This window comes from Ursus maritimus, unplaced genomic scaffold (assembly GCF_017311325.1).
Source record: "Ursus maritimus isolate PB19 unplaced genomic scaffold, ASM1731132v1 scaffold_10, whole genome shotgun sequence".
Lineage (NCBI taxonomy): Eukaryota > Metazoa > Chordata > Mammalia > Carnivora > Ursidae > Ursus > Ursus maritimus.
Genome location: NW_024423344.1, coordinates 8366532 through 8389358, shown reverse-complemented (window position 1 = coordinate 8389358; position 22827 = coordinate 8366532). Strand labels below are relative to the sequence as shown.

The window sequence follows — 22827 nt, the reverse complement described above, 5'->3', positions numbered from 1 at the left end:
AGACTGCAGCCCCCATGAGCTTGCTTTCTGTCCTGCCTCGTGGAGCCTCCTCCTTCTTCTCCAAGGGCTCCGAACCCTAACATTCCAGTGCAGTCCTTGGTCCCCTTCTCTATCTCATTCAGCTCAGGGCTTCCACACTAGTCCTTCTGAGGATTCTCCAAGGGGTATCTCACATTCTCTACAGCCAATCAGTGGAACAGCTCCGCCTCCAAAATACCTCCGAACCCCATTGCTTCTTCCCACCCTGACAGCTGGTGCTGCCCTAGCCTGGGCATCTCACTCCCAGAGTAATGGTTGCCCTCCCTGCTGCAGTCCATTCTCTACCTGCCTCCAGAGCGATCTGCCTGCAGTGTAATCCCACTGTGGGAATGCCCTGCTTTAAAGCCTCCAGGAGCTTCCCATCCCACAGCATGAACTCCAGCCCCCCATCCTCCAGCGCACTGGCATCTGGGATGACCCCTGCTCCACCTCTCCCTGGGGCACTCGTCTCCATTCTGACCCTTTAAGATCCCATGCTCTTTGTGCTTGTTCCTTCCCCCTGCATCTTGGCTCAAACATCTTCTCCTCCGACCCTTGGGTTCAGTCTGCCCCCTGGATGCCTCCCCCACCATCGCTCTATCTCCTCATTCCTGTGGGATTCATCTGACGTGTGTGTGCGGCTATCTGCTCTCCCTGGAACATAAGCTGCACGAGGACAGGGCTCTGCCTCTCTAGATTGCTGTCAGATACTCTGCACCTTATGCAGTGCCTGGTGTGCATAAGTATTTTTAGGAATTTGATGGATCTGGAAATTGTGGCAAGAGGGAAGTTTGTCCTTGGGAACAACCAACGTTCCTTCTCTTGCCAATTTCCTCTCATTCCAGATTCTCCCTCCTGTTTGTTCTTATTTCCTTTCCTTTCTGCTAAAAAAACCACGAATGCATATGCCAGTTGTCTATTCAACATCTCCACTTGGATGTCAACTGGCTTCTCCAACACAACATATGAACCCCTTGAGTGACCCCTCCACCCTTCCCACCCCAACCTCCCTGACCTAGTTTTCTTCATCTTAGTAGATGACAGGACCATTAATCCAGCTACTCAGGCCCTGAATCTGCTAGTCACCCAGGATAAGCTCCCAGCCTCATATCCAATCCAAGTATTGGCTTCCTCCTCAAAGCAAATCCTGATCACTACTCTTCACCACCTTCACAGCTGCTACCCTCGCCCAGGCTGCCATGAGCTCTGCCCAGGACTGTCATCCCTCCCCTGTCTTGCCGCTTCTAATCTCGCTGACCTACACTCTGTTCTCAGAGCAGTCTTTTTAGAAACAAATCAGATGATTTTCCCCTGTTAAGAACTATCCAATGATCAGTTATTATTCTTAGTGGTTTTAGCCTCAGAATAAAATCTAAGTTCCTTACCTTGCCCTGAAGACTACTTATGATGTCTACTTACTTCTCCATCCCCAGCTGAAGCTCCTCTTTGCCCCTTGCCTCCAGCCAGATTGGCCTTCCTTCTCTATCTTGCACAGGGCCTTTGCACATGCTGAGTCCTCTGTGTGGAATTGCCCCTCTTCCAGCTCCTGCCACCTCCATATTGTTGCTATTCAGATTTCCCACAGACATTCCTTTTCAGGGAAAGCTTCTCTGACCACTCTCCTGAAAATGGCTCTTCCACAAATCCAAAACTCTTCATAACACACTATTTCCTTTGGCGGTCCATAACTATCTTGTTTATTTATATGCTTTTGGGATTCCTTTCCCCCACTGGTATGAAAGCCACCTCGTCTATCCCGGTGGTCGCTGCTGTATCCTTAGAACCACTGGTCTGGTGCATTGAAAGGATGCAATAAATGGGGTGCCTGGTGGCTTAGTTGGTTGAGTATCAGACTCTTGGTTTCAGTTCAGGTCATGGTCTTGGAGTCGTGAGATTGAGCCCCTCAGTAGGGCTCAGAGTTCAGTGCATCTCCCTTTCCGTCTACCCCTCCCCTCTTGCACATGCGCTCTCTCTCTCTCGTTCTCATAAATAAATACATCTTTAAAAAAAAGAATGCAATAAGCCATGTTTAGTGAATGAATGTGGGTTAAGAAGGCTTTAGGGCTGAGCTACAGCTCCTGACAATAGTGTTTGCCTTTCAGTGGGGATGCGTGAGGAACTTTTTCATTATGGAGACTAAAGCTATTAGAACTCTCCTGAAGATTCAGGGCTTCACTGTTTACAAAGTACTTGCACATGGTTTCCTATGTGAGGATGACTCATTTGTTAATAAATATTCACTGTGCTTCTACTGTGTGCCAGTCACTTGCTGATGGGATGACATGTGGGCTGGGGCCTCACAGCTCATCCATGCGGCTGTTGCTGGGCTTCCTCAGAGTGACACCAGGCCTGTTGCTGAGGTGGGATGAGGCACCAGGTTCAGAGTGGGGGATCCATTGGTGTCTTGACTCTGCTACACGGGGTGTGTGACTTGACGCAAGGGGCTTAGGTTCTCTGAACTGTGGCTCATGGGTAAAATAGAGATAATGATAATAAAGAAGGATTGAATGATAACAGCTCTCCTTCAGCCCTTTCTCCTCTTTCTGTGTCCACCATCCATGCTTCAGCTGCCTTGAATCCTCCTGACCTCTCCGGAGGAACTCAGGCACTCTGCCTCCCCACAGCCTGGCCTGATCTACACCACCTGCCCTCGGGCAAAACTTTTCTGGGGGGACTTTATGTCCCAAGAGAGCACCTTCCCGCTGGCAGGTGCTTATCCCATGAGCTTATTTCTGGTAACTGCTCAATACCTGCTGCTCAACTAGGTTGTTATCCTGTAGAAACAATTGCATTTATGGGGGGGTGGTCAGAGCTTTAAATCAAAAGGGTAGGTCTTTCATGGAGGATCCTAGCTCTGCAGCAAGGAAATGAGACAGAACTTTCTTGGCAGAGTGAGGTGGCCCCTGTGATGTGACCCTTGGATCACACCAGGAAGGAGTTGGTTCTCAAGCCAAGTTCGTACCTAGATGGCATGCGTGAGAGGGAGGCAGTCAGTTAACTGGTCACCTCTGACCATTCTTATCTCCCTCACATCAGTTTTCCACACGCAGCCATGGTGAGTCCTTCAGAACACACATCTGAGTGAGTCAACCCTCTGCTTAAAACTCTTCAGTGGGTTCCATTGCTCTTAAAATAAAAACCAAAATGCTTAATCCAGCCACCCGGATTCATCACTAGGTGGCTGCCGACCTCCCCGGTCTTACCTCTCCAGGAACTGCCCCTGCTCTTTGGATTCCCATCCCTGGGTCTTCTCTCATTTCCTAGAGAAGACCTTGTGCCCTCCTACCATGGTCCCTTTGCACAGGCTGCTCTTTCCTTTCCTTCTTTCCACACATGGATCTTTGCCTAGTTACTTCCTCCTCATCCTTGAGATCTCAGGTCCCTCATGGTCCTAGTTGAGTTTTTCTCTTCTGTTTTGCTCATCTGATTGTGGCTTTTTTTCCAGTTCATGGTGATGTGCTTAAAATCTTTTTCCCCTCTCAAATGTAAGCTTCAGAAATCAGGATCATTTTTCTCACCATTACCTGATACGTAGACTACTTGGTGCTCAATGAATATTTTTTGAATGGGCAAATGCACATATGAACAGGGAGGGAATGGTCAGAAACAGCTGGAAGTTGAGGGGAGGCATCAGGGAGACTCAGTGGCTGCCCTGACTGTCCACCTAGCCTCTGTGTGAGTGTGCCTGGACATGCCCGGAACAGGCGGTGCCTAGCTGTGGCCACAGTCCCAAGGAGGCAGACTAGTGTTGGCCTTTGATGCCAAGGCAGCCCTAGCAGAATCCCCACATCTGACAGAGGAGTGGATTCTGTGCAGAGGAGGTGGTTCTGCATGCAGAGAAGACCTGAGCACATAATGAATGTCGTCCTTTGCTAGGCTTGCCCAGCCAAAACACCACAGGCTGGGCAGCTTAAACAACACAAGCATATTTTCTCACAATTCTGGAAGCTGGATGTCTAGGAGCCGAACGTCAGCAGGTTTGGTTTCTCCTGAGGCTTTTCTCCTTGTCTTGCAGATGGTTGCCTTCTTGCTGTGTCCTTACATGGTCTTTTTCTCTGTACACATGCGTGTCTGTCCAGATTTTCGTGTGAGGACACCAGTCAGATGGGATTAGGACCCACCCAACAGCCTCACTTTAATTTGGTTGCCTTTTTAAAGACCCTGTCTCCAAGTAAAGCCACATTCTGAGGTACTGGTGGTTAGGACTTAAACATACAGATCTGGGGGAGGGGGAGACATTTCAGCCCATAACAATGGGTTATGGAAGTGGCTCATGATCTGATCCCAAACTATAACAGAGCACATCCAGAATAGAAAGCAGCCCCAGACACGGACCTAAATTATTTTTGAATAAGACCATGTATAACACTTTGAACTCCATGACCAAGCTTGTACCAAAAAAACCCCACAACTCTATGGCCACTTGCTACCTATTTCCCCCATCATTTCAGATCACATTTCCACAGTCAGTAGATAGTTTGCTGGGAAGCCATTGCCCATGCTGCCCTGACTCCTTCAGAAGCTAAAGGTAGGCAGGCCAGGGCTCCTTTCCATTCCACCCATCTAGCTCACAGCGAGCCTGCTCTGGGGGTAAGAAACAAGTGGCCACCGGGAAGCTGATTTCCTTTTCTGGGGAAGGAACGTTCAGGGCAGGCTTCTCTGACAGTGAGCTCTTCAGAGAAGTGGTTTTGAGGAGGGGTTAGACCAAGGCCCAGGTTTGGAACACAAAGGGAGGGCAGAGAAGCTGTGGAGAGGTAACGCCCAGGGAAGCTGGGAGAGGAAGCAGACCCCTGTGCCCAGAGTTGGGGAGGCAGGACCTGCTGGCAGGATGAAGAGGGTAGAGACAACACGCATGAAGAAAAACAATTTCAGGATTCTGTACTTTGATTTCATTCACCTTCCTCCAGACAAGATGAGCATGGATCTATGCACACACATGGTGCTCACTGAGTGCCAGGCCCTGGGGGGCACAGAGGGGACATCAGACCCAGTCTCTTGCCTTGAGGAGCACCTCTTAGCTGGGAAGAGGCATGCGTGCCCAGAGTGTGACTCACCGTGGTCAGAGCCCAGCCTAGCGCCCAGCATGGAATGATCGAGGTGGTGCAGCATAGAGGCAAGGACAGAGGGGCCCGGGCCCCCTGAGATGGACAGGGCTGATCCCACCTGGGGAGGTATGGAGGGCTTCTCAGAGGAGGCTGAGTAAGGGTTTGCCGGGTTGGGGGTGGGAGGGACAAACATCTCAGGCAAACGAAAGAGCACTGGCAAAGGCGCGAGTGTGGGGTCCTAGGCACGTCTGCACTCTGGCCACTTCCCGATTGTGGCGGACATCTTACTTCAGCCTTCTATTTGTGCTTCAGGCCTCCTGCATTCCAAACCTAATTGGGCATGCCTGCTTGTACGGTCCTTTATGGTGTACACAACCCTGTCAGGCGTCCAAAGACGGGGTGACTGGGAATTTGGTATTAAGCTGTATTATTGAGTTCACAAACTCAACTTTCAGAAATCTAACCAAACAAGGGATTTGCAAAACAGTTTCAAACAGAGCAGAGCCCACTACATTTCCCATGACAATCAGCTTGTTTACCCCTCGAAGGTACACTCTAACCGCTGTTGACATGCTCATTTGCATGCCAATACCCAGAATGCTTTTCTAGCCCCACTGAGCTTGGATTCTGCCAGGGAGCTGAAAGGTTTATTTACATATACAATACATGACAACTTCATTTTCCGAAGCATCTTTCATACAAACCGTATCCCCAAATGCCTTAAGTTGGTGAAAGAATTCCAAAATCCTTTTAGAGTTTAAACCCTTCTTTCTGGGCTGAAGTGGAGTTGAGATAACTGGTGCAGGCTCAGATTCACATTTTAATTAAGATACTGGGAGGAAATGGGATTTCGGTGATTCAGCAATGTGTCATAATGTGCTTGCTAGATTGGGCCAAGGTTAAGAAGAGAAATCATGTAGCCAGAGATAGATTAGTAGTTGTCAGAACAGTACAGAGAGCTCCTGCGCAGACCAGACTAAGGTCACAGAGGGGCTTTCAACTGACTTTCTCACAGCCAAAACTCCTTTGCATTGTGGCCCACAAGATGACGTGAATATAGGGCCTTTGGCCATAATGGCGCAGGTAATAGAAACATACATAGCTATACGCAATTGTCCAGTTTTAAGAGTGTAACAGAAAAAAGAATGATGTGAATTGGTAAACTTGCAAACTTTCAGGAGCAGGTGGGCTGAGTTTTGGTAGTTGCTCCATAGTGAAAGGGGAGACTTCCCTGTCTTTTTCTCCCCAGAGAAGGGCAAAAGAAGAGTCCTTAAGGGAAGCCACATTTGAAGGTATTGTGTAGGAAATTGCCAGGTTTTATGTCAAATGCAACTTTTAAAATGGTTTGGTGTCTTATTTTTTGAATCATTTCTGTAGACAGTAGGCTTGGATATTGGGGTGAGTAGGAAAGGGAGGCCATGATGTGAGAGACTTCCTGGTTATTTGAGATGGTTATGGGTACCCAGACTGTTGCCTTGGTTGGACAACAAATTAGCAGCTTCCAGAGCTAGCTCAGAGAGAGGAGGAAGCATCTTGAAAAGGTTAAAAACATGGGTTAAGAACATGGGTTAAGAACATGAAGTCAGACTCCCAGATCTGGATTCCAGCTTCTCTGAGGGCTAGCAGTATGATCTTGGGGAGCCACTGAATCTCTCCGTGACTGTTTTATCTACTGTGGAATGGGGATTACAGTACTTCCTACCGCATGGAGTTTGTGTGAAGATTAAGAGGGCCAATATATGTCTGGCAGTTAGTGAGCATTCAATAAGTGCTAAATTATCCAGTAAGTCTCAGCTCCTATTATTTTTAATACCCTACAAAAGCCCTTCTTGAAGGCTTTGGTCTGGGGACCCCTTACCACTCTTAAAAAAGCATGGAGGACTCTAAAGAGCTTTGGTTTATGTGGGATATATCGATTATCATGTACTTCATTAGAAATTAAAACAGAAAATTTTAAATATTAATTTATTTATTTTAAACCATAAGCCCATTCCTAAATGTTTATAATAAAACACAGTCCTGAAATGATTTATGTAACATTTAGGTGAACATAATTATAATTTCCAAAACAAAATATTTCATTGCAAGAAAGACATTATTTTGTATTTTTGCAAATCTCCTTAATGACAGATGAATTCTCATATCTCTTTCTGCATTCAATCTTTTGTGATATGTTGTTTTCCTTCAAATATATCAAGAAAATCAGCCTCAGACAGATATGTAGTTGAAAATGGAGGGGTATTTTGGTAACCTTTTCATTTAATTATAGGCAGTTTTCTTGATACTGCACCAAAACATGAAAAAGGGTAATTTCTTAAATGTTAATTACAATGTGGAGTATGAAATTATATCAATAAAATTTATGTGCTCTATTGCCTTTCAATCTGCTAGTCTGCCTTATGCTTTGAATGGATCTTTTACCCATGCTTGATTTTATAGCCCTGCACATGGGTCATGGAAAATGTTGGTTCCCTGAGTTAATACGTCATGCACATGCTGATACATTTCATTATATAATATTTAAAAATTCGTGTTTGTTAATGTCATCACCTCATTAGAAAAATCCAAGTATTGAGAAGATGTTAAGTTTGCAGTGATGGGTACATGCATTCCAACATTCTAATTTTTGCTTAACACCTCAATTTTATCACCAGAAGCAAATATTGTCAGTTCTTTTTCTTAAGGTAACAGGCTTACTTTGTTTTCAAGGAGATGTCTACCAAATACCTAAGTCTGAATAATTAGTTTGCCTCTCAGTTCTTCTTTCATGTAAAATGGTTTTCCATGAAAAAAAAAAAACCACCTAGTTCAGCTTTCAACCAATCACTTGAGCGTTTTTTTGTCAAGACTATTGTTTTTCATACCTTCATTTGCAGCAAGTAAAAATTTACCATTTCATCTCAGAGAATAATTATTAAAAAGGCACGTCTTCAAAGCTGAAAGCCATGTCTTCAAAGTTGAGCTTTAATCAAATTATCATTTCAACCACTTTATCAAGAACATTCTCTCTTTTTTTTTTTTAAGATTTTATTTATCTGACAGAGAGGGAGTGCCATGAGCAGGGGGAGGGGGAGAGGGAGAAGCAGCTGCTGAATCAATCCTGCTGAAGCAGGATTGATCCCAGAACTCTGGGATCATGACCTGAGCTAAAGGCAGACACTTAACCGACTGAGCCACCCAGGTGCTCCTATCAAGAACATTCTTAGGTGTGGGCACCTGGGTGGCCCAGTGGTTAAATGTCTGACTTCGGCTCAGGTCCTGATACCGGGGTCCTGGGATCAACCCCCACATTGGGCTCCCTGCTCAGAGGAAAGCCTGCTTCTCCCTCTCCTTCTGCCTGTCGCTCCCCCTGCTGTGCTCTCTTTCTGTCAAATAAATAAAATCTTAAAAAAAAAAAAAAAGAACACTCGCAGTTGCAACTTGATACTGTTTTTCGTTGTTGTTGTTGCCCTGGGTGTGGAGGGGTCAAGAATAAGGTGACCACTGCCTTGATTTGTCTAAGGTCTAGGCAGTTTCGCCCACCTTTGCACCACCAATGCAGAGGCCACACAGTGAAAAAGACAACTGAGATCTCAGTATTAATCTCAGAAATAAGTTTTGGCTTTTTGGACCCCCTGTGAGGGTCTCAGAGAAGCTCAAGGATTCATCAGTCATACTTTGTGAACCACTGCACTATACCCTGGGGTAGTAATTGGTATTCAGAGTGGACATATCTGGAATTTTGTCTGCTCCACATCCCTTCTTCCCTTCCAGAGACCCAACCCCTATTTATTGTGTTCAACTGGAGCCTCCAATCATAGGACCCACCCAAGTGCCACCCCTGCCTCCTGTCACAGGATTGGCATGTAACCCAGGCAGAGTCAATCTGTGGCTAGAATGGTCACCACTGTGGACAACCTCTGCCACCACTCTAGGACTGCCACCACATACCATTTGCCATCATTGTGGGGCTTTGGGCAAGAGAGAGATACTCCTGCTCTTTGTCAGGGCATTTAGCTGGGATGAGTTAGCCTGGAGCTGATTGTTGCCGTCTCTGCTTTTTGCCTACCTCCTAGCTCCACACTCCCATCCTGCAAGGAGAAAGCCCGTCCACAGCATGAAAGAATAAGGCCAACACACAGAGAGGAGCAAAGTCAAAGGATAAGGAGCGAGGGTGAGGTATCTCACCACATTGTCATGTCCCTGGACCTCCCATTTGGAACTTAATTGGTTCTGTGAGCTGATAGATAGCTTTTAGCTTAAAGTAGTTTGAATTCAGTGTCTAACACTCAATAGAGAGCTGTGATTAGAAGAGTTAGCAAGCACCGTGAGGACATTCTTAACTACTTAGAGCAAGTCTTTGGGGTGAAGGAGAATTTCCGAAAAGGTTTCCTCCCTGGTGGGTCAGAGTGAAGTATCACAGACTGCCCAGCTCCGTGAATGTGGGTACAACCACCTCAAAGAGGCATGGCTAGGCAGTCAGGGAGGACAGAGATATATCCTGAGTCTCCATGCAGGCCTGAGCATGGCGTCCCAGGAGGTGTGGAAACACCATTCCTGCTGTCCCCGGGAAGCCCAGTGCTGCTCCAGGATGGGCCAGCCTATGCTCCAGTTGTGACTCATGCTATAACAACAGCTGATGAATTAAGAAACATCAACCTACGTCTAAATGCTCCAGTGTGGCTGGAGGGAATGCATGGGCAACAACAGTGGTCCAAAAGACCACTGGTCCAGGGAATCCTATTTAAGTTGTACTGGTCACCTGGTCAGAGCCAATACTTGGTTTCAGGGACAGACACTCATACCTGTCCCAGGTCTGTTCACAATTCCATGCAGGTTCTAAATTGCTCATATATGGCATAGATTACTGCGTCACTCTAGATTCTTGGTTGCAAACAACCGAAATGAATTCTAGCTACTTAGGCAGATCAGGTATTGAATGGAAGGTCATCTGATAGTTCATAGAATCAAGGTGGAAGTACTGGTGAAACGGCTGGAAACCAGGAAGGAAGGAAGAGGAGATATAGCCAAGGTCTCACCACTGGGCAGTCTAGTTAGATGCCACCTCTAGGGCTCCCACCCTGGACTATCCCTCCCACCATTGTCATAGGTCATCTGCCAGCACTCAGAGGCTCATAACTTTATGGCCATAGGAAATAATGTTTGACAAGCATCTCTGTGTCACTCTCTTCTTGAGTCAGACTTCTGGGGGAAATGTTGGGCCTAGGTCCTGTGCACCTGTCTGATCTGCTGGGGAAGGGGGCAGAAGTAAATATGTAGTCCCCATTAGATCTTCTAGTGGAAAGTGGGACCCTGCCTGGTAGAACTCCCACAACATTCAAGTGTCTACTTCAGTGGATGCCTGCTTTCTTCCAGAGCTGACTTTAATTTATATTTGACAAAATAAAATCTAGATGGTGATCAGAAAGAGGGAGAATGTTGGTCAGAAAAAGGGAAAAAAGAATCCACTGATATCAGTTACATCCTCTGACTCTAGAGAAGAGGAAACCAAGATCCAGGAAGATCATGATTTGTCCAGAGTTATAGAATTAGTTAGGGGCATAAATGGGTCTAGACCTCAAGTTCTTGACTCCTAGTCCTGTGCTCTTTCCTCTGCAATCTTACATTCTTGCATCAGCTTGGAAGGACCCAGAGAACTCTCATCCAGATCAGAATTTGTATTTGTTTGCTGAAGCTGCCATACAAAATACCACGGACTGGGTGGCTTAAACAACAGAAACTTATTTTCTCTGTCATGAGGGCCAAAGATCAATGTGTCGGCAGGCTTAGTTTCTTCTGAGACCTCTCTCCTTGGCTTGCCGGTGGCCTCCTTCTCCGTGTGCCTTCACATGATTGTCCCTTTGTGTGTGCATATATCTGGAGTCTCTCTTATAGACGCCAGTCATATTGGATTAGGGCTTACCCATATGACCTCATTTAATTACCTCTTCAAAGACCCTATTTCCAAATACAGTTACAGTATGAGATACTAGGTGTTTGGGCTCATGTAAATTTGGGGGCAGGGAGACACAATTTGGTCTTACCAGAGCCACTCCAGAAATTCATAACATCATGGAATCAAGGAGACAGACAACTACTTCCGTCTGGCACCTTTTGGTGTACAATGAGCCAATGGAGGTAGCCTCTGCCTCCCAGGGTCCCAACAGTGGGACCAGCAAAAGAAGCTCCTCACTGCAGGACTGGCTAAGTCACCCCTACTTGCTCAGCTCATACCCAGTCTCCTCAGTTGCCCCCTGACAGTGTGGTGCAGGACAGGAATCCTGAGTGAGCACCTTCCTTACCCACTCCTTCCTGAAGTGGATGACAAGTCAAAAGGCTCCCTAACATACTTCAGTAGGTACTTCCTCCCTTGAGCTGAAGTCCCGCTCCTAGATAGCAGCTTGGATGGCAGGCTGGGAGGCATCAGGGTTAATACCTTGGATTTCTTTGGTGGTTTCAAAGAAGCCTTCTAGAACCAGGGCTTGGAGTCATAGTGGAGGGATAATCCAAAGCAGAGCATTTAACTTCAAGATGATGTGTTCCTTCTCCTAGAATCGCCAACTTTTTTTTTTAACCTTCTTTTTGTTTCAACCTCTCCAACACACACACACACACACACACACACACACATCTCTGTTAATATATTAGTATTAGTGGGGTGCCTGGGTGGCACAGCGGTTAAGCGTCTGCCTTCGGCTCAGGGCGTGATCCTGGTGTTCTGGGATCGAGCCCCACATCAGGCTCCTCTGCTGGGAGCCTGCTTCTTCCTCTCCTGCTCCCCCTGCTTGTGTTCCCTCTCTCTCTGGCTGTCTCTATCTCTGTCAAATGAATAAATAAAATCTTTAAAAATATATTAGTATTAGAAACTCACCTATAGATTGCCATATATAAGCCTGGATTCATGAGATTCTTGCCTCACTGGAATCAGCTTATTCCTTACTTTGTGGGTGAGCTCAGGTCTGAAATAGTCTGGTAAGATAATTACTCACCTTATAGTTAGGGACAGATGGTCCCAGGCAACATTGGTCCCTGCTGGTGAGACTTCTGCTATCCTCCCCCTTACTCATGCCCCTTTTCTTGCCCTTGTACCTCTTCCACTTCCCTTTGTTCTCAAGGACCTTCTGCTCCTTTGCTCTTCCAGAGTCTTCTCTCAGAAAAAATGAATGATATATTCAATGGCTACTGCTCTTAGGGATACTTGGGTTGAACCAAATATGAGGGGCCTTAGCAAAAAGAATTGATTTCTAATATCAAACTTACAGGCATTGACAAAACAAATAAGGAGTATGCTTCAGGAAGAACCGTAATAGTGGTGATGTGTGTGTGTGTGTGTGTGTGTGTGTGCGCACGCACGTGTGTGACCTTGGACTCCTGTTGGGCACCAATCACATGACTGAAGAGGGATCCCAGTTGTCTACAGGTCATGAGACAAATGGATAGAATATTCTTGCAAAGGCTTCAGTGGCATTGCAAACTCTGCTCACCCAGTAAGACTGTGACTGATTCACCCTTTCAATCCATATGCCCGATAGTGCATAGACCAGCTGACATGCTCCCACTATGCAGGCATTTTTGGTATCTCCCCTAGCGTGCCCCCCCCACACACACTTTCTCTTTCCCCTTCCTCCTCTCACACCACATCTCGGTGCATGGTCTAGTATCCTGGAGGTAGAAGGCACACATATTCAGTGAAGGATAATTGAAGGAAAGGTAGAAAGGTGTGCTCAGAGCTAGGCTACCAAATCCTGGTCCCTGTGGACTGGCAAAAAAGACATGGCAGAAAAATATTCAGCAGAAAATACATGGGTCTACATCAGTGGTTCTCAACCTTAAGTGCTTTGCCCCCAGTGGACACTTGACAATATCGTTAGTTGTCACCCGAGGGGGAAAGGGGCCCCTGGCAGCTCGTGTGGAGGTCAGGGATGCTGCAAAGTATCCTGCAATGCATGGGACAGGCTCCCATAAGGAAGAATTATTTGGGCCCAAAATGTCAATAGTGTAGAGGTTGAGGAACTGGTCTAAATGGTGATGGAAAGAGGACTCCAGTTTGGACTTCCATGACTCCCATCTCCTGGACAGTGCTTGCAGAGGGAGCTGTTACTTGTCCTCTGAATGACCAATTCCTGGGAGTCCTGGAAATGTTTGCACTTGTGTGTGAGTTCTCCAGCCCCTCCGTGATAGATTCAGGTCTGAGCCTGTTTGTAAGTGGTCACTTGTATCATTCGGTAAATTATTCAGCACCAACTCTGTCCCAGGCACAGCTATAGGCACAACGAGTAACAACAACACCTACAACAACATTAGATACGTTTATTGAAACTTGGCAGACTTGTGCTTAGCATTTTATGTGAATTCTATCCTTTAATATTGCACAACAATATCCTGTAAAGGAACTATTAACGTAATCTCCATTTACAGAAGAAGAAATTGAGGTTGAGGAAGAACGAGTGGCTTGCCCAAGATTGTAAGGAAATGGTGGGGATGCATTGAAAAGTCATGCACTTGGATTCCAGGGTCCAAACTCTTAGCCACTAAACCACACAGAGAAAAGAAAGAGGCTGTCCCTGAAATAGAATCAGGCGTCTGCTTGTGGATTAGCCACACTAAATGGTAATTTCCAGGAAATTTCATTGCTAACTTTGATTTTAATTTCATAATTTGACTTGCAAGCCCCAAATTCCAGCTCAAAATAGTGTGGGCTCAAAGACTGGATTCTGTGTCCCTAGATGAGAAGCTCTGGTTTCGGTAGCTCCCCGACCGTAGGCACGCCCTGCCCTCTTCCCAAACCATGCAGTAGAGGAACGACCCGACCGAGGCAGGGTGAGGAGCGTTTGAACCGAAGCGTGTGGACACTCCAAAGCCCGTACGCCGCTCCTCCCTGCGGCGGCTGGCCGCTGAGCGCTCTTGCGCGCCGCAGCCGCCTCCACGCTGCCCTGCGCTGCGCTCCCGCCACCGCCTTGGTAACCGCTGCGGCCGCCGAAAGGAGGCTGCGTTTTTTCCAAACGCTCTCCAGGACAGCCCGTCAGAAAGTGCAAAGGCTGCTCTTCTGGAGCGGGACAGGGAAATAAAAGCCTTGGAAGAAAGCCACGCTCCTAGGATAACTGGACCCGCTTGGACCCCTCGGGCAGCAGTGGCTCTGCAGCTTCTATCAGCAGCTGGGAACAGGAGGGACCTCGGCATAGGGTGACAAAACTGAAGCACTCAGGCTGAGGGGTATGCTTGAGGTTGGGAGAGAGGGGTGGTGTTCAGCCTCTTCCCACTTCTCCAAGCTCCATTTCCATCTTTCACTATAGCCACCAATCCCTCCCCAACCCAGGGCTCCAGCAGGACCATCTCCAAAAATGCCTGTCTGGTAGAGACGTTTGTTACTGAAGCTGGAGAGAGCCTGTCCCGGTTCACCTGGCTACCCCCTCCCATATCCAAGGAAGGAGCTGGCTCTAAGCGAGCATTTCGCCCTTTGCATTCACCATGGACCTGTTTCCTGAACGCCGAGTTACCCAGGGCCCCAAACCTCAGTCAAAGGCAGACTGGTGGGTTGCCTGCAACTAAAGGATACGAAACTTCACTCACCCAAGGGTTCTTAGAGCAGCGTGTCAGCCAAAAAACTCAGCGTCAGAATCATTGATAATAAAGCATTAGTTGGGATTCGATTCATGGTTTGCCTCAAAGCACCTTGGCTTCCTTTATATTGGTACAACGCCCCCCTCCTGGAAGTCTGACAACTGGTCTCAGGTGAGACTGGGGTTCAGACTGATGAAGAGGGAGGGGGAACCAGAGAGGGTGCAGAGAGGTGGGTCAGATTGACTCTCCTCTGTCTTGGGCACAACCCTGGCGTCTTGCTCCAGAAAGAACCAGGAATGGCCTATGGTGGGAAGACAGATCGCACCTGCCTTTATTCTAGGAGAGCTGGAGAGAGCTCCTCCCATTCAGCTTGACTGAAGGAAAAGACCAGTTTAGAAATGAACCCCGCCTGTGTTGAGTAACCCCAACTGAAGTGCCTTTCATGAAAGAGGCGTATGTTTGCTTCGCCTGGACATTGGAAGTCCAGGGCTACCCGGGTGTGTGTGGGTGTGTGTGTGTTGGGGGGGTGGCAGGGAGATGTCTGGCAGGAAAAGAAGTAGCCCAGGTTTCCAGGAGGCGTAATGGGAGGCTTCTGGAAGTGGAGAGAACCCTCTGTCTCCCAGATCCGATTTCCTGAGCAGACCAAATACCCCACTCCCTCGGCTGTGCGCTCTCAGCCTGGACAGAAACCCCAGTACTTCCTTCTCCTCGTCCACATAATGCGTGAAAACCCTGCATGTCTCCCCAAAGAAGGTTGGGGTGTGGATTCTACTAAGTCTTAGTGGGCTGTGGAGGTGTAACAAGAATGGGTGAGAACACAGGTTCTGGAGGCACTGGGCCCGAGTTACACAGGGCCCCTCTCGGGGTAGGCAGCGCCGGATCGCTCTGGGTCCTCGGAATCTTGGCCACACAGTCTGATAGAGTTTGCCTCAAAGCAAGCTGAGGGGGCCCGCACCATCTTGTTGGGAATTTATCCCTAACAAATACGGTAGATAAAAAAAAGACAATTAAACACATCAGTCAGAGTGCAGCAAAGGACTGAGTTCTCCCGCTCTCCCTCGAGGGTTACTCGCTGCCCTTGGGGATGGCTGTCGGGACAACGAAACCCGCAGGGCTGCTGGTGGGGCCAGATCCCCGGCGGAAAGGGGCCGCTGCAAGGGTCTGGACCAGAGGAACAGCGTGGGGGGCATTCCTTCCTTTCCTTCCGACTCGGCTCTCTGCTCTCCCAGGCACCGGTGCACCTGGCCGGAACTTGGCAGAGACTAGGGAGAGCATGGGGCCAGTGGGGCACAGAAGGCCGAGTCCTGGCGGGGCGGAGGTGCAGTTAGGGTTGGCGGAGCAGCAAGGTGAGAAGCGAGCGTGGAGCTCGGACCTGCCACCCCATCCCCACCCTGCCCCAGCAGGAAGCCCCAACCCAGGTCGGCGCCTGTCCAATCCCAAGCGGAGGCCTGGGGTCCAGAGCCACGTGGATTTCTAAGAAAAAAAAAAGTTTATTTAAAATTTTGTACATAAATAAATAAATAAATATCTTCTGGTATTACAGAGACCGTACAATGACAAGCTAGACCAGGGCGGGGTCGCGGTCTGGGGTCTGGGGAAAGAGGGGTCGCCAGGGGTGGAGAGCAGGGGTCTCATTTAGGGAAATGCAAAGCGCCTCCGTGACAAAGTGAGTCGGTTTCCCCAACACGGACATCACGGGTGACGATTTCTCTCCTGGGAGAGGAGCTGCAGGGACAGCGAGGCCTGATTGAAGGATAAATGGTCCCACTGAACTTCGAATAGACCCCTCAAGGAGGGGACGGAAAGGAAAAACAAGAACAAGAAGAGTTCGTAAATGTGTGTATATGTGTGTGTGGAGGGGGGGTTGGATAAACCACCTCAGTGAAGAAGTGGGGACGGAAAGAAAGAAGTAAAAAAAAAAAGTGGGGGTTCGGGTAGCGAGCGGGCGTCGAGAGGTAAGAGGCCCAGCTTGACCCAGGGTGAAGGGGAGTAGAGGACGCGAGAAAGCCTGAGCCAGTCCAGAGAGGTCGGGCGAGGAGGCGCCAGCGGCCAGCAAGGCGCAGGGCTGGCCCGCATGCCGTCCAGGGCCGCTGCGCTGTGCTGCATGGCTGAGAAGGACTCCAGCGCTTGCAGGATTCACAGCTTGGAGTTCGCTTTGGACAGCTGCGGGCCCTGGGGTGGGAATACCAGCGTCAGGTCTCTGCCAAGCCCTTGGCGCTGCCCAGGGCCCGAGACCTCTGAAAACCCTTGCCAAACCCGTGCGTGGCCGCGGCTTGGCAGCGGGTCCCTGGGTACTTCGTCCCACGACCAGTCTTTGAGACGGCAGGGGGGGCCTGGGGTGGGCGACCCGGGAGGCGAGCGCCTAGGGAGTGACCGTGAGATCCCGGTCATCTTTCCCCGAAGAGGACGGAGACATGGGCAATTCGTCGTCATCCTCCGAGCACTTGGCTGAGGAGAGCGACGCGCATTTGCAGCTTTGCGGTGCGCCACTGCCTGCGCCCGCGCTCCCGCCGCCGCCGCGGTGGTTGCTGCCTTTGCCCTCCTTCTTGTGCTTCACCCGGCGGTTCTGGAACCAGATCTTCACCTGCTTCTCGGACAGATTCAGGTAGGTCGCGATCTCAATGCGGCGTAGGCGGGACAGGTACATGTTAGAGGCGAACTCGCGCTCCAGCTCTAGCAGCTGCGTGCTGGTGAACGCGGTGCGCATCCTCTTGCTGCTGGGCAGTTGGTTGGAGCTGCTGTCTGGAGGGGGTGGGGTGCAGAGAGGGAAGCGGTCAGACTCCTGCGCTGTGGGCCCTATCCTCTGGTACGCGACCAGTGGAATCCCGGGACTTTGGTCTTTCCCTCACCTCTTTGCCCCAAACGAGACGCACCGCAGCGTTACCCTGGGCGCCTCCTTGCTGAGCCGCGGGACCCAGATATTCCCAGAGTCACGCAACTCTGGCACTACTTTATGGAGCGCTCTGAACCTCAGCCCTCGCTCTTTCCTGCGCGCCCCCTCCAAGACCTGGACCTCCTGCCCTCACCCCCCATCCAGGGTCCTGTTCCAGCCCTCCGTCGGCACACCACCCTGACTATTCCCCTCAGGGTCCCAGCATGACTTTCATCGTCCCCAGGACGCCCAGGGACCTTCACAACCCCCATCCCTGGCTCGCCAACTCTCATCAGGTCACCCATGCCCTGTCCCACTGCGCAGCGATTCGGCTTACCCACGGAGATGCAGTGGAACTGCCTGGGGTCGGGCAGCGGATAGGAGGTCTGGTAGAGCGCGGCGGCGGCAGCGGCGGCGGCGGGGCCGTGAGCGACCCCGGGCGACACGGCCGAGTGCTGGCGGCCTAGGGGCGCATGGCAGTACTGCGAGCCGAAGGGCGGGAAGGATGCCTTGAGCAGAGGCAGCGCGGGCGGCCCGGGGGGCCCGTGCAGCTGCGAGGCGGTGACGCAAAGCGGGCACACGCACAGCAGCCCGGCCTTGCGAGCGTGGCAGGCGCCGGGCGAGAGGCCGTGCAGTGCGTGCGGCGGGGGCACGGCGTAGGGAAAGAGCGGCGGCGGGCTGCCCTCCGGGGCCTTCTTCTCGCCTGCCTCGCGCAGCACCAGCGAGTCCACCAGGAAGGAGCGCGGCATGGCCCCGGTGCGCGGTCGCCCAGCCGCCAGCCGTCTCCCTGCTCCCCGCGGACTTCGGGGCTCTCCACACCCTTCCCCGGGCCGCGGCCGCGCGCTGTTGCCTGCTCGCCCGAAGCTAAGGGCGCCGCTGAGGCCGAGGCTGAAGCTGCTGCCGCTGCCGCCGCGGGCGCCGCCCGAAGAGCTCGGGGTGCTGGCCAGCGCTAGTGGTGCTGAAAGGCGCCGGCGGCGCCGCTTAAATAGGACTATTGCCATGTGATGGGCTACGCCAGGAGCGGCCGGGGCCTCTCAATAGGGTTTTTGTGCCTTTTCTCTTGGCATTCACTCTGCACGCTTCCTCATTATTTCACTTGTTAACTAAATGAACTGCATAATGTACTCTATTCTTGTCAACCCCACCCACGCCGTAACAGGCGCCCTCGCCCCCTCCTCTCCCTTTTGCGGGTTTATTTTCTCATTCTCCTGCGATTTAATATTCTTTTCTTTCTCTTTATTCCTTACTCCCCTTTGGCTTTGCATTGGCGATCGGCTGGTTTATCTTATTGATTTTGTATCCCCGCTGCCTCGCTTCCCCAGATTCCCATGGGCGCACACCTCGTCTCTGTGCGCACTGTGTCTCCGTCCCCTTCCTTCTCTCATCTACCCCTGCTCCCCAAGATCATGCTCCCTCCACTCAGTTTGCTCAGTTCTGCTTGTGCATCCCATAGGCTCCCTACAGCCGGTCTCATATTTCCAACCTGTGGAATCCCTTCTCCTCTTCCTGCGTGGGAGGACCAGAGCTCCTGCAGCAGGGAGGCGCTGCTGGGGAGTGGGGAAAAGAGTTCAGTATTTCTTATCCACCACTAGCCCCAACGCGGTCTTTCTGTTTTGAGTTTCTCCAAAAGTCTAAACTTTGATGCTGCCCTTAACGCCCAGTCTTTGTTCGGTACGTGCTAGTCAGCCAGACTTTTCCTTTAAACGACAGGGCTGTGGATGTAAAGTGGAGAACAGCCTCTGAGAGTCACGGACAGAAGCAAGGAATGGGGAATGAAAACATACAGGGCGAAGATGGAGCACCTCACTAGAAGAGGCGAGTGCAGGTGCTCTGCCGGGCTCAGATCTTTCCGGCGCTCTCTGCACTCGAGCTCACCTCTTTCAATAAACTCGTGGGCGCCTACCCGCTTGGAAAAGATTGCCTAGCCGAAGTTTGACCCAGAGGAGCAGGGCGAAGGGCAGTTGTATTTCCAGCTCCTAGTGCCTTCGCCCAACCCGGCCGACCTCCTCTGTCCCCAAGACCTTCTCCTGCCGCGTCGCTTTCTTCTTTCTGGTCACACAATGGTTAAACAACTTCAAACGCCTGGCTCTGTGTACACAGCCTCGGCCTTTTAAATAGTCCCCGGGCTCAAAGCTGCTTCGCCCAGGAACTTTTTCCATACAATGGAAAATTAGCATAAATATTTCTAATTTACAGCCCCGGACTTTTCGCCGAAGACGTTTACTTTCGATTTTATTGGAACCAAATCGGGGCAGTCACCTGCTCCGAGCCCTGAATGGAATTGTGAGAAATGGGGGGGGGGGAATCTGTGCCCGGAGTAAGACTGCCCCAGTTGAAGCATTTACGTGGTTTTTTACCATGGGTGACATCTTTACAATAACAATAGCAACAAATTATAACTGATTAAAAAGCAAGGAGAATTTGTTGGAAAGAAAATAACTGATTCTGTAACAAGGAGAGGGGCAATAGGGAAAACAACCTGGATTTAGGGCATGTCATTTAGCAGGAGGAATAAGGCTCGATGCTTCCATAATTGTTTGGCATGGGGGGGCAGGGGACCGAAGCTGCCGTCGGGCCAGAGTCTCCTCTCCAAGGCTCCCCGCCTAAAGGTGGTGCTTGCAAACTAGCCAGAGTGCATCGGTGCAGCCTAATGCCCGTTCTAATTGCTGTCTGAGTAATTTGGGCTGGCCAGGACCGCTGAGAGTGAGCCGAGAGCTGTAACCAGGGCCGTAGAGGCACCCCCTCGCTGGGGCAATGGCGGGTGGGAGAGGAGTGCGGGCGGGGCTCTGCGGGGTGAAACTGCACCCCGGAGCCTGGAGCCCGCGAAGGGCGGGTGCGGAGCTCTCGGAAGCCGCAACCCGCGCCCGGGGAGGAAGGGGTTAAGAGCCCCTGAATGCGAGCAAGGCCAAAGCTACTGGGAAAGAATATCTAGGGGGGAAAAATAACCAGTTTTTTTTTTCCCTCCAGCCTCTGGACCTTATTGAATGTCATTGAAGAAAGTTTTGAATGCCAGATAAAGAGAGGCGAATTAAAGTGTGTGACAGCGGAGGATAAGCAAACACAAAGAGAACTCTGTCACACTTTGGGGCAAAATCCGTGGGCTTTTTACCAAGTCTCTTCGCTATGATTGAATTAAGTAATAGGAAAACATTTTCTTTCAGTTTAGAGCCATTAGACAAAAACTTCAAAGCGAATAACACTTTTTAATGTGCGGCCCACAATGGATCGGGTTTTGTGCTGAAATGTTTAAATGGTTTGTTGTGCAACTCGGCGCGGGAGAGACCCGGGCCCAAGCAAAATAGCATCCCTGAGAGTGTTCTCGGGAGGCCTGGAAAGAACGCGCACTTAATCCTCCATCGCTAAACCCGGAGGGCGGTGGCCGGAAAGGGGGTTCCTGCTTGGCGGTTCCGGGCCGCGGGGCGCGCCCCAGGAATTGGGGGATTTCGGAAAGTACTGTGCCCAGGGAAAAGGCCGGGCAGGAGCTGAGGCGCACGGGCGGCCGGGATACCGTGCTGCCCGGCGAGGGGCGCGAGCTCGCCGGGGTGCCCAGTGCCTCTCAGCTCCGCAGCCCAGCCCGGCTGCCTCGGCCCGCCGCCTGGCTTCCGGCCGCTGCCCTCGCACCCCAGGGGACAGCTCCCCGGGGACACTGGCTGCCGCACTGCTTTCCTGGGGCTGGCTTCAGCTGGGTTTGAACTTTACTCACCCGAGCAAACGCCCCCTTTGGGCGGGCCGGGGTGGGAGGAGGCGGCGGGATTAGCCTGACAGCCCGAGAGAGGGGCCTCGGGGAGCCCCTCGGCCTGGTGGGCCCTGCTCTGCCCCCGGAGCTGGTTTTCAAGTGGCCACCAGGGACAGTTCAACATGGAATAATTTCTGTAGTCCCGCTCTTTCTTCTCTTTCACACCGCCTCCTTTCCTGTTGGTAGAGAGAGCACGCCAGTTTTCTCCTGGAAATGTCTCTCAAAGATATTAGCAGCAAAGATATCTCTGCAAAAACTGCAAAAATTGGGAGGAGGGTTGGGGAATCCTCATTCCTTTACATCTTCAAATGTCACTTTTCTTCCCAGGGAGGCCAACGACCCTATTAAAAAATATCATTGCTTTCCCCCCACGTTCCCCACTCTGGTTTCTTGCTTTACAAATACCTTCTGTCTTTCTGTGTCGTTTACTTGTTTTTCTGTCTCCGCCCCGCTCCCACCCCACTGAAACATGCTCCATTGAGGATCGGCCCATTTGTCTATCTTGTGCATGACTGTATCCCACCTCAGAAAAGTTCCTGGCACATAGTAGGTGCTCAGTATATATTTGCTGGATAAATAAATGAATCCGGAGGCGTGACTCAGGAGGTGGCATGGGTAAGAGGACTTTCTCCTTTGCCTGCTTAATACACGTAGGCACTTAGGGGCATGGTGTGGGGCAACATACCTTCAGGAATTGTCTGACTCTCTTGCAGCCTCCACACCTTCCCCAGTGCCTGACTCATCACAGGAGTTCAGTGTGTTGGAATGAATGGCAGATCTGTAGCTACCCCAGCCCTCCTCAGGAGTTTCTCACGTTCCTTCATAGGGTCAAGATGGTCCCATTCAGTTGCAGTGTCCTGCTCCAGAGGACTTGGATGAACCTATTGGTAGCTCAAAGCTAGGGTTTATTACCCAGGGCTTTTCATGGTATACAGATGAGGCTGATTAGAAAGAGAAACAATGTGGTACATGCCCTGGAATATCAGTGACCATTTCTGCTTTTTCTGGGTTGAGGCAATGGGTGGAAATTCTCATTGTAAGAAAGGGACTGCTCACTTAACCAGGCCAGTAGTGGCTCAGACAACGCCCCCCCAGGAGAGAGCAGCCTGTTCACTTGATCAGAAGGTCAGGAGAACACCTGGTCTACCAGTGAATGGTGAGTGCACCTTGGAGCCAGAGCGGAGTGTGCCTGGTGGGAAGGGAGGGTGGGGTTTGGGGGTGGGGGGTTGGTACAAGTGCCTAAACGTAGAGTGTGATTGGAAGTGGAGGCTAAGCCACAAAGGGCTGCACTAACAGGTTTGTACTTGATCCTATTTAGAGATTTTTAAATAAGGGAACTTAAGAAATATAACTGGAAGTAGTAAGAGGTCCTATAGATGGGGACAGAGAGAGGCTAGAGCAGGATCCAGCAGAGGTGGCTTGCAAATGAACAATTCATTGAATTCTTGAAAGAAAAAATGTAGGGAAACAAGCAAAGAAAAGATTAGTTCAAGTGATGGATAATGACAACCTGAGATAGATCTGGAGAGGAGACAGGAGGATCAGAAAGGGGAAATATTTGAGAGAATTTGAAGGGAGAAATGGGTAGACCAATTAGGGGTGTGTGTGTGTGTGTG

The 22827-nt window shown here is 50.4% G+C and overlaps 1 protein-coding gene across 1 annotated transcript; it reads right to left on the bottom strand.

Annotated features, from left to right (window-relative positions):
* Window positions 1–16965: 16965 nt before the first annotated feature.
* Window positions 16966–18224, bottom strand: GSX1 (GS homeobox 1). Its single transcript, XM_008692285.2, has 2 exons — window positions 17813–18224; window positions 16966–17345 (listed from the first exon to the last, which is right to left on the bottom strand). The coding sequence occupies exons 1-2, from the start codon at window positions 18222–18224 to the stop codon at window positions 16966–16968; spliced, it is 792 nt and encodes a 263-aa protein (XP_008690507.2).
* Between the last annotated feature and the right edge of the window lie 4603 nt (window positions 18225–22827).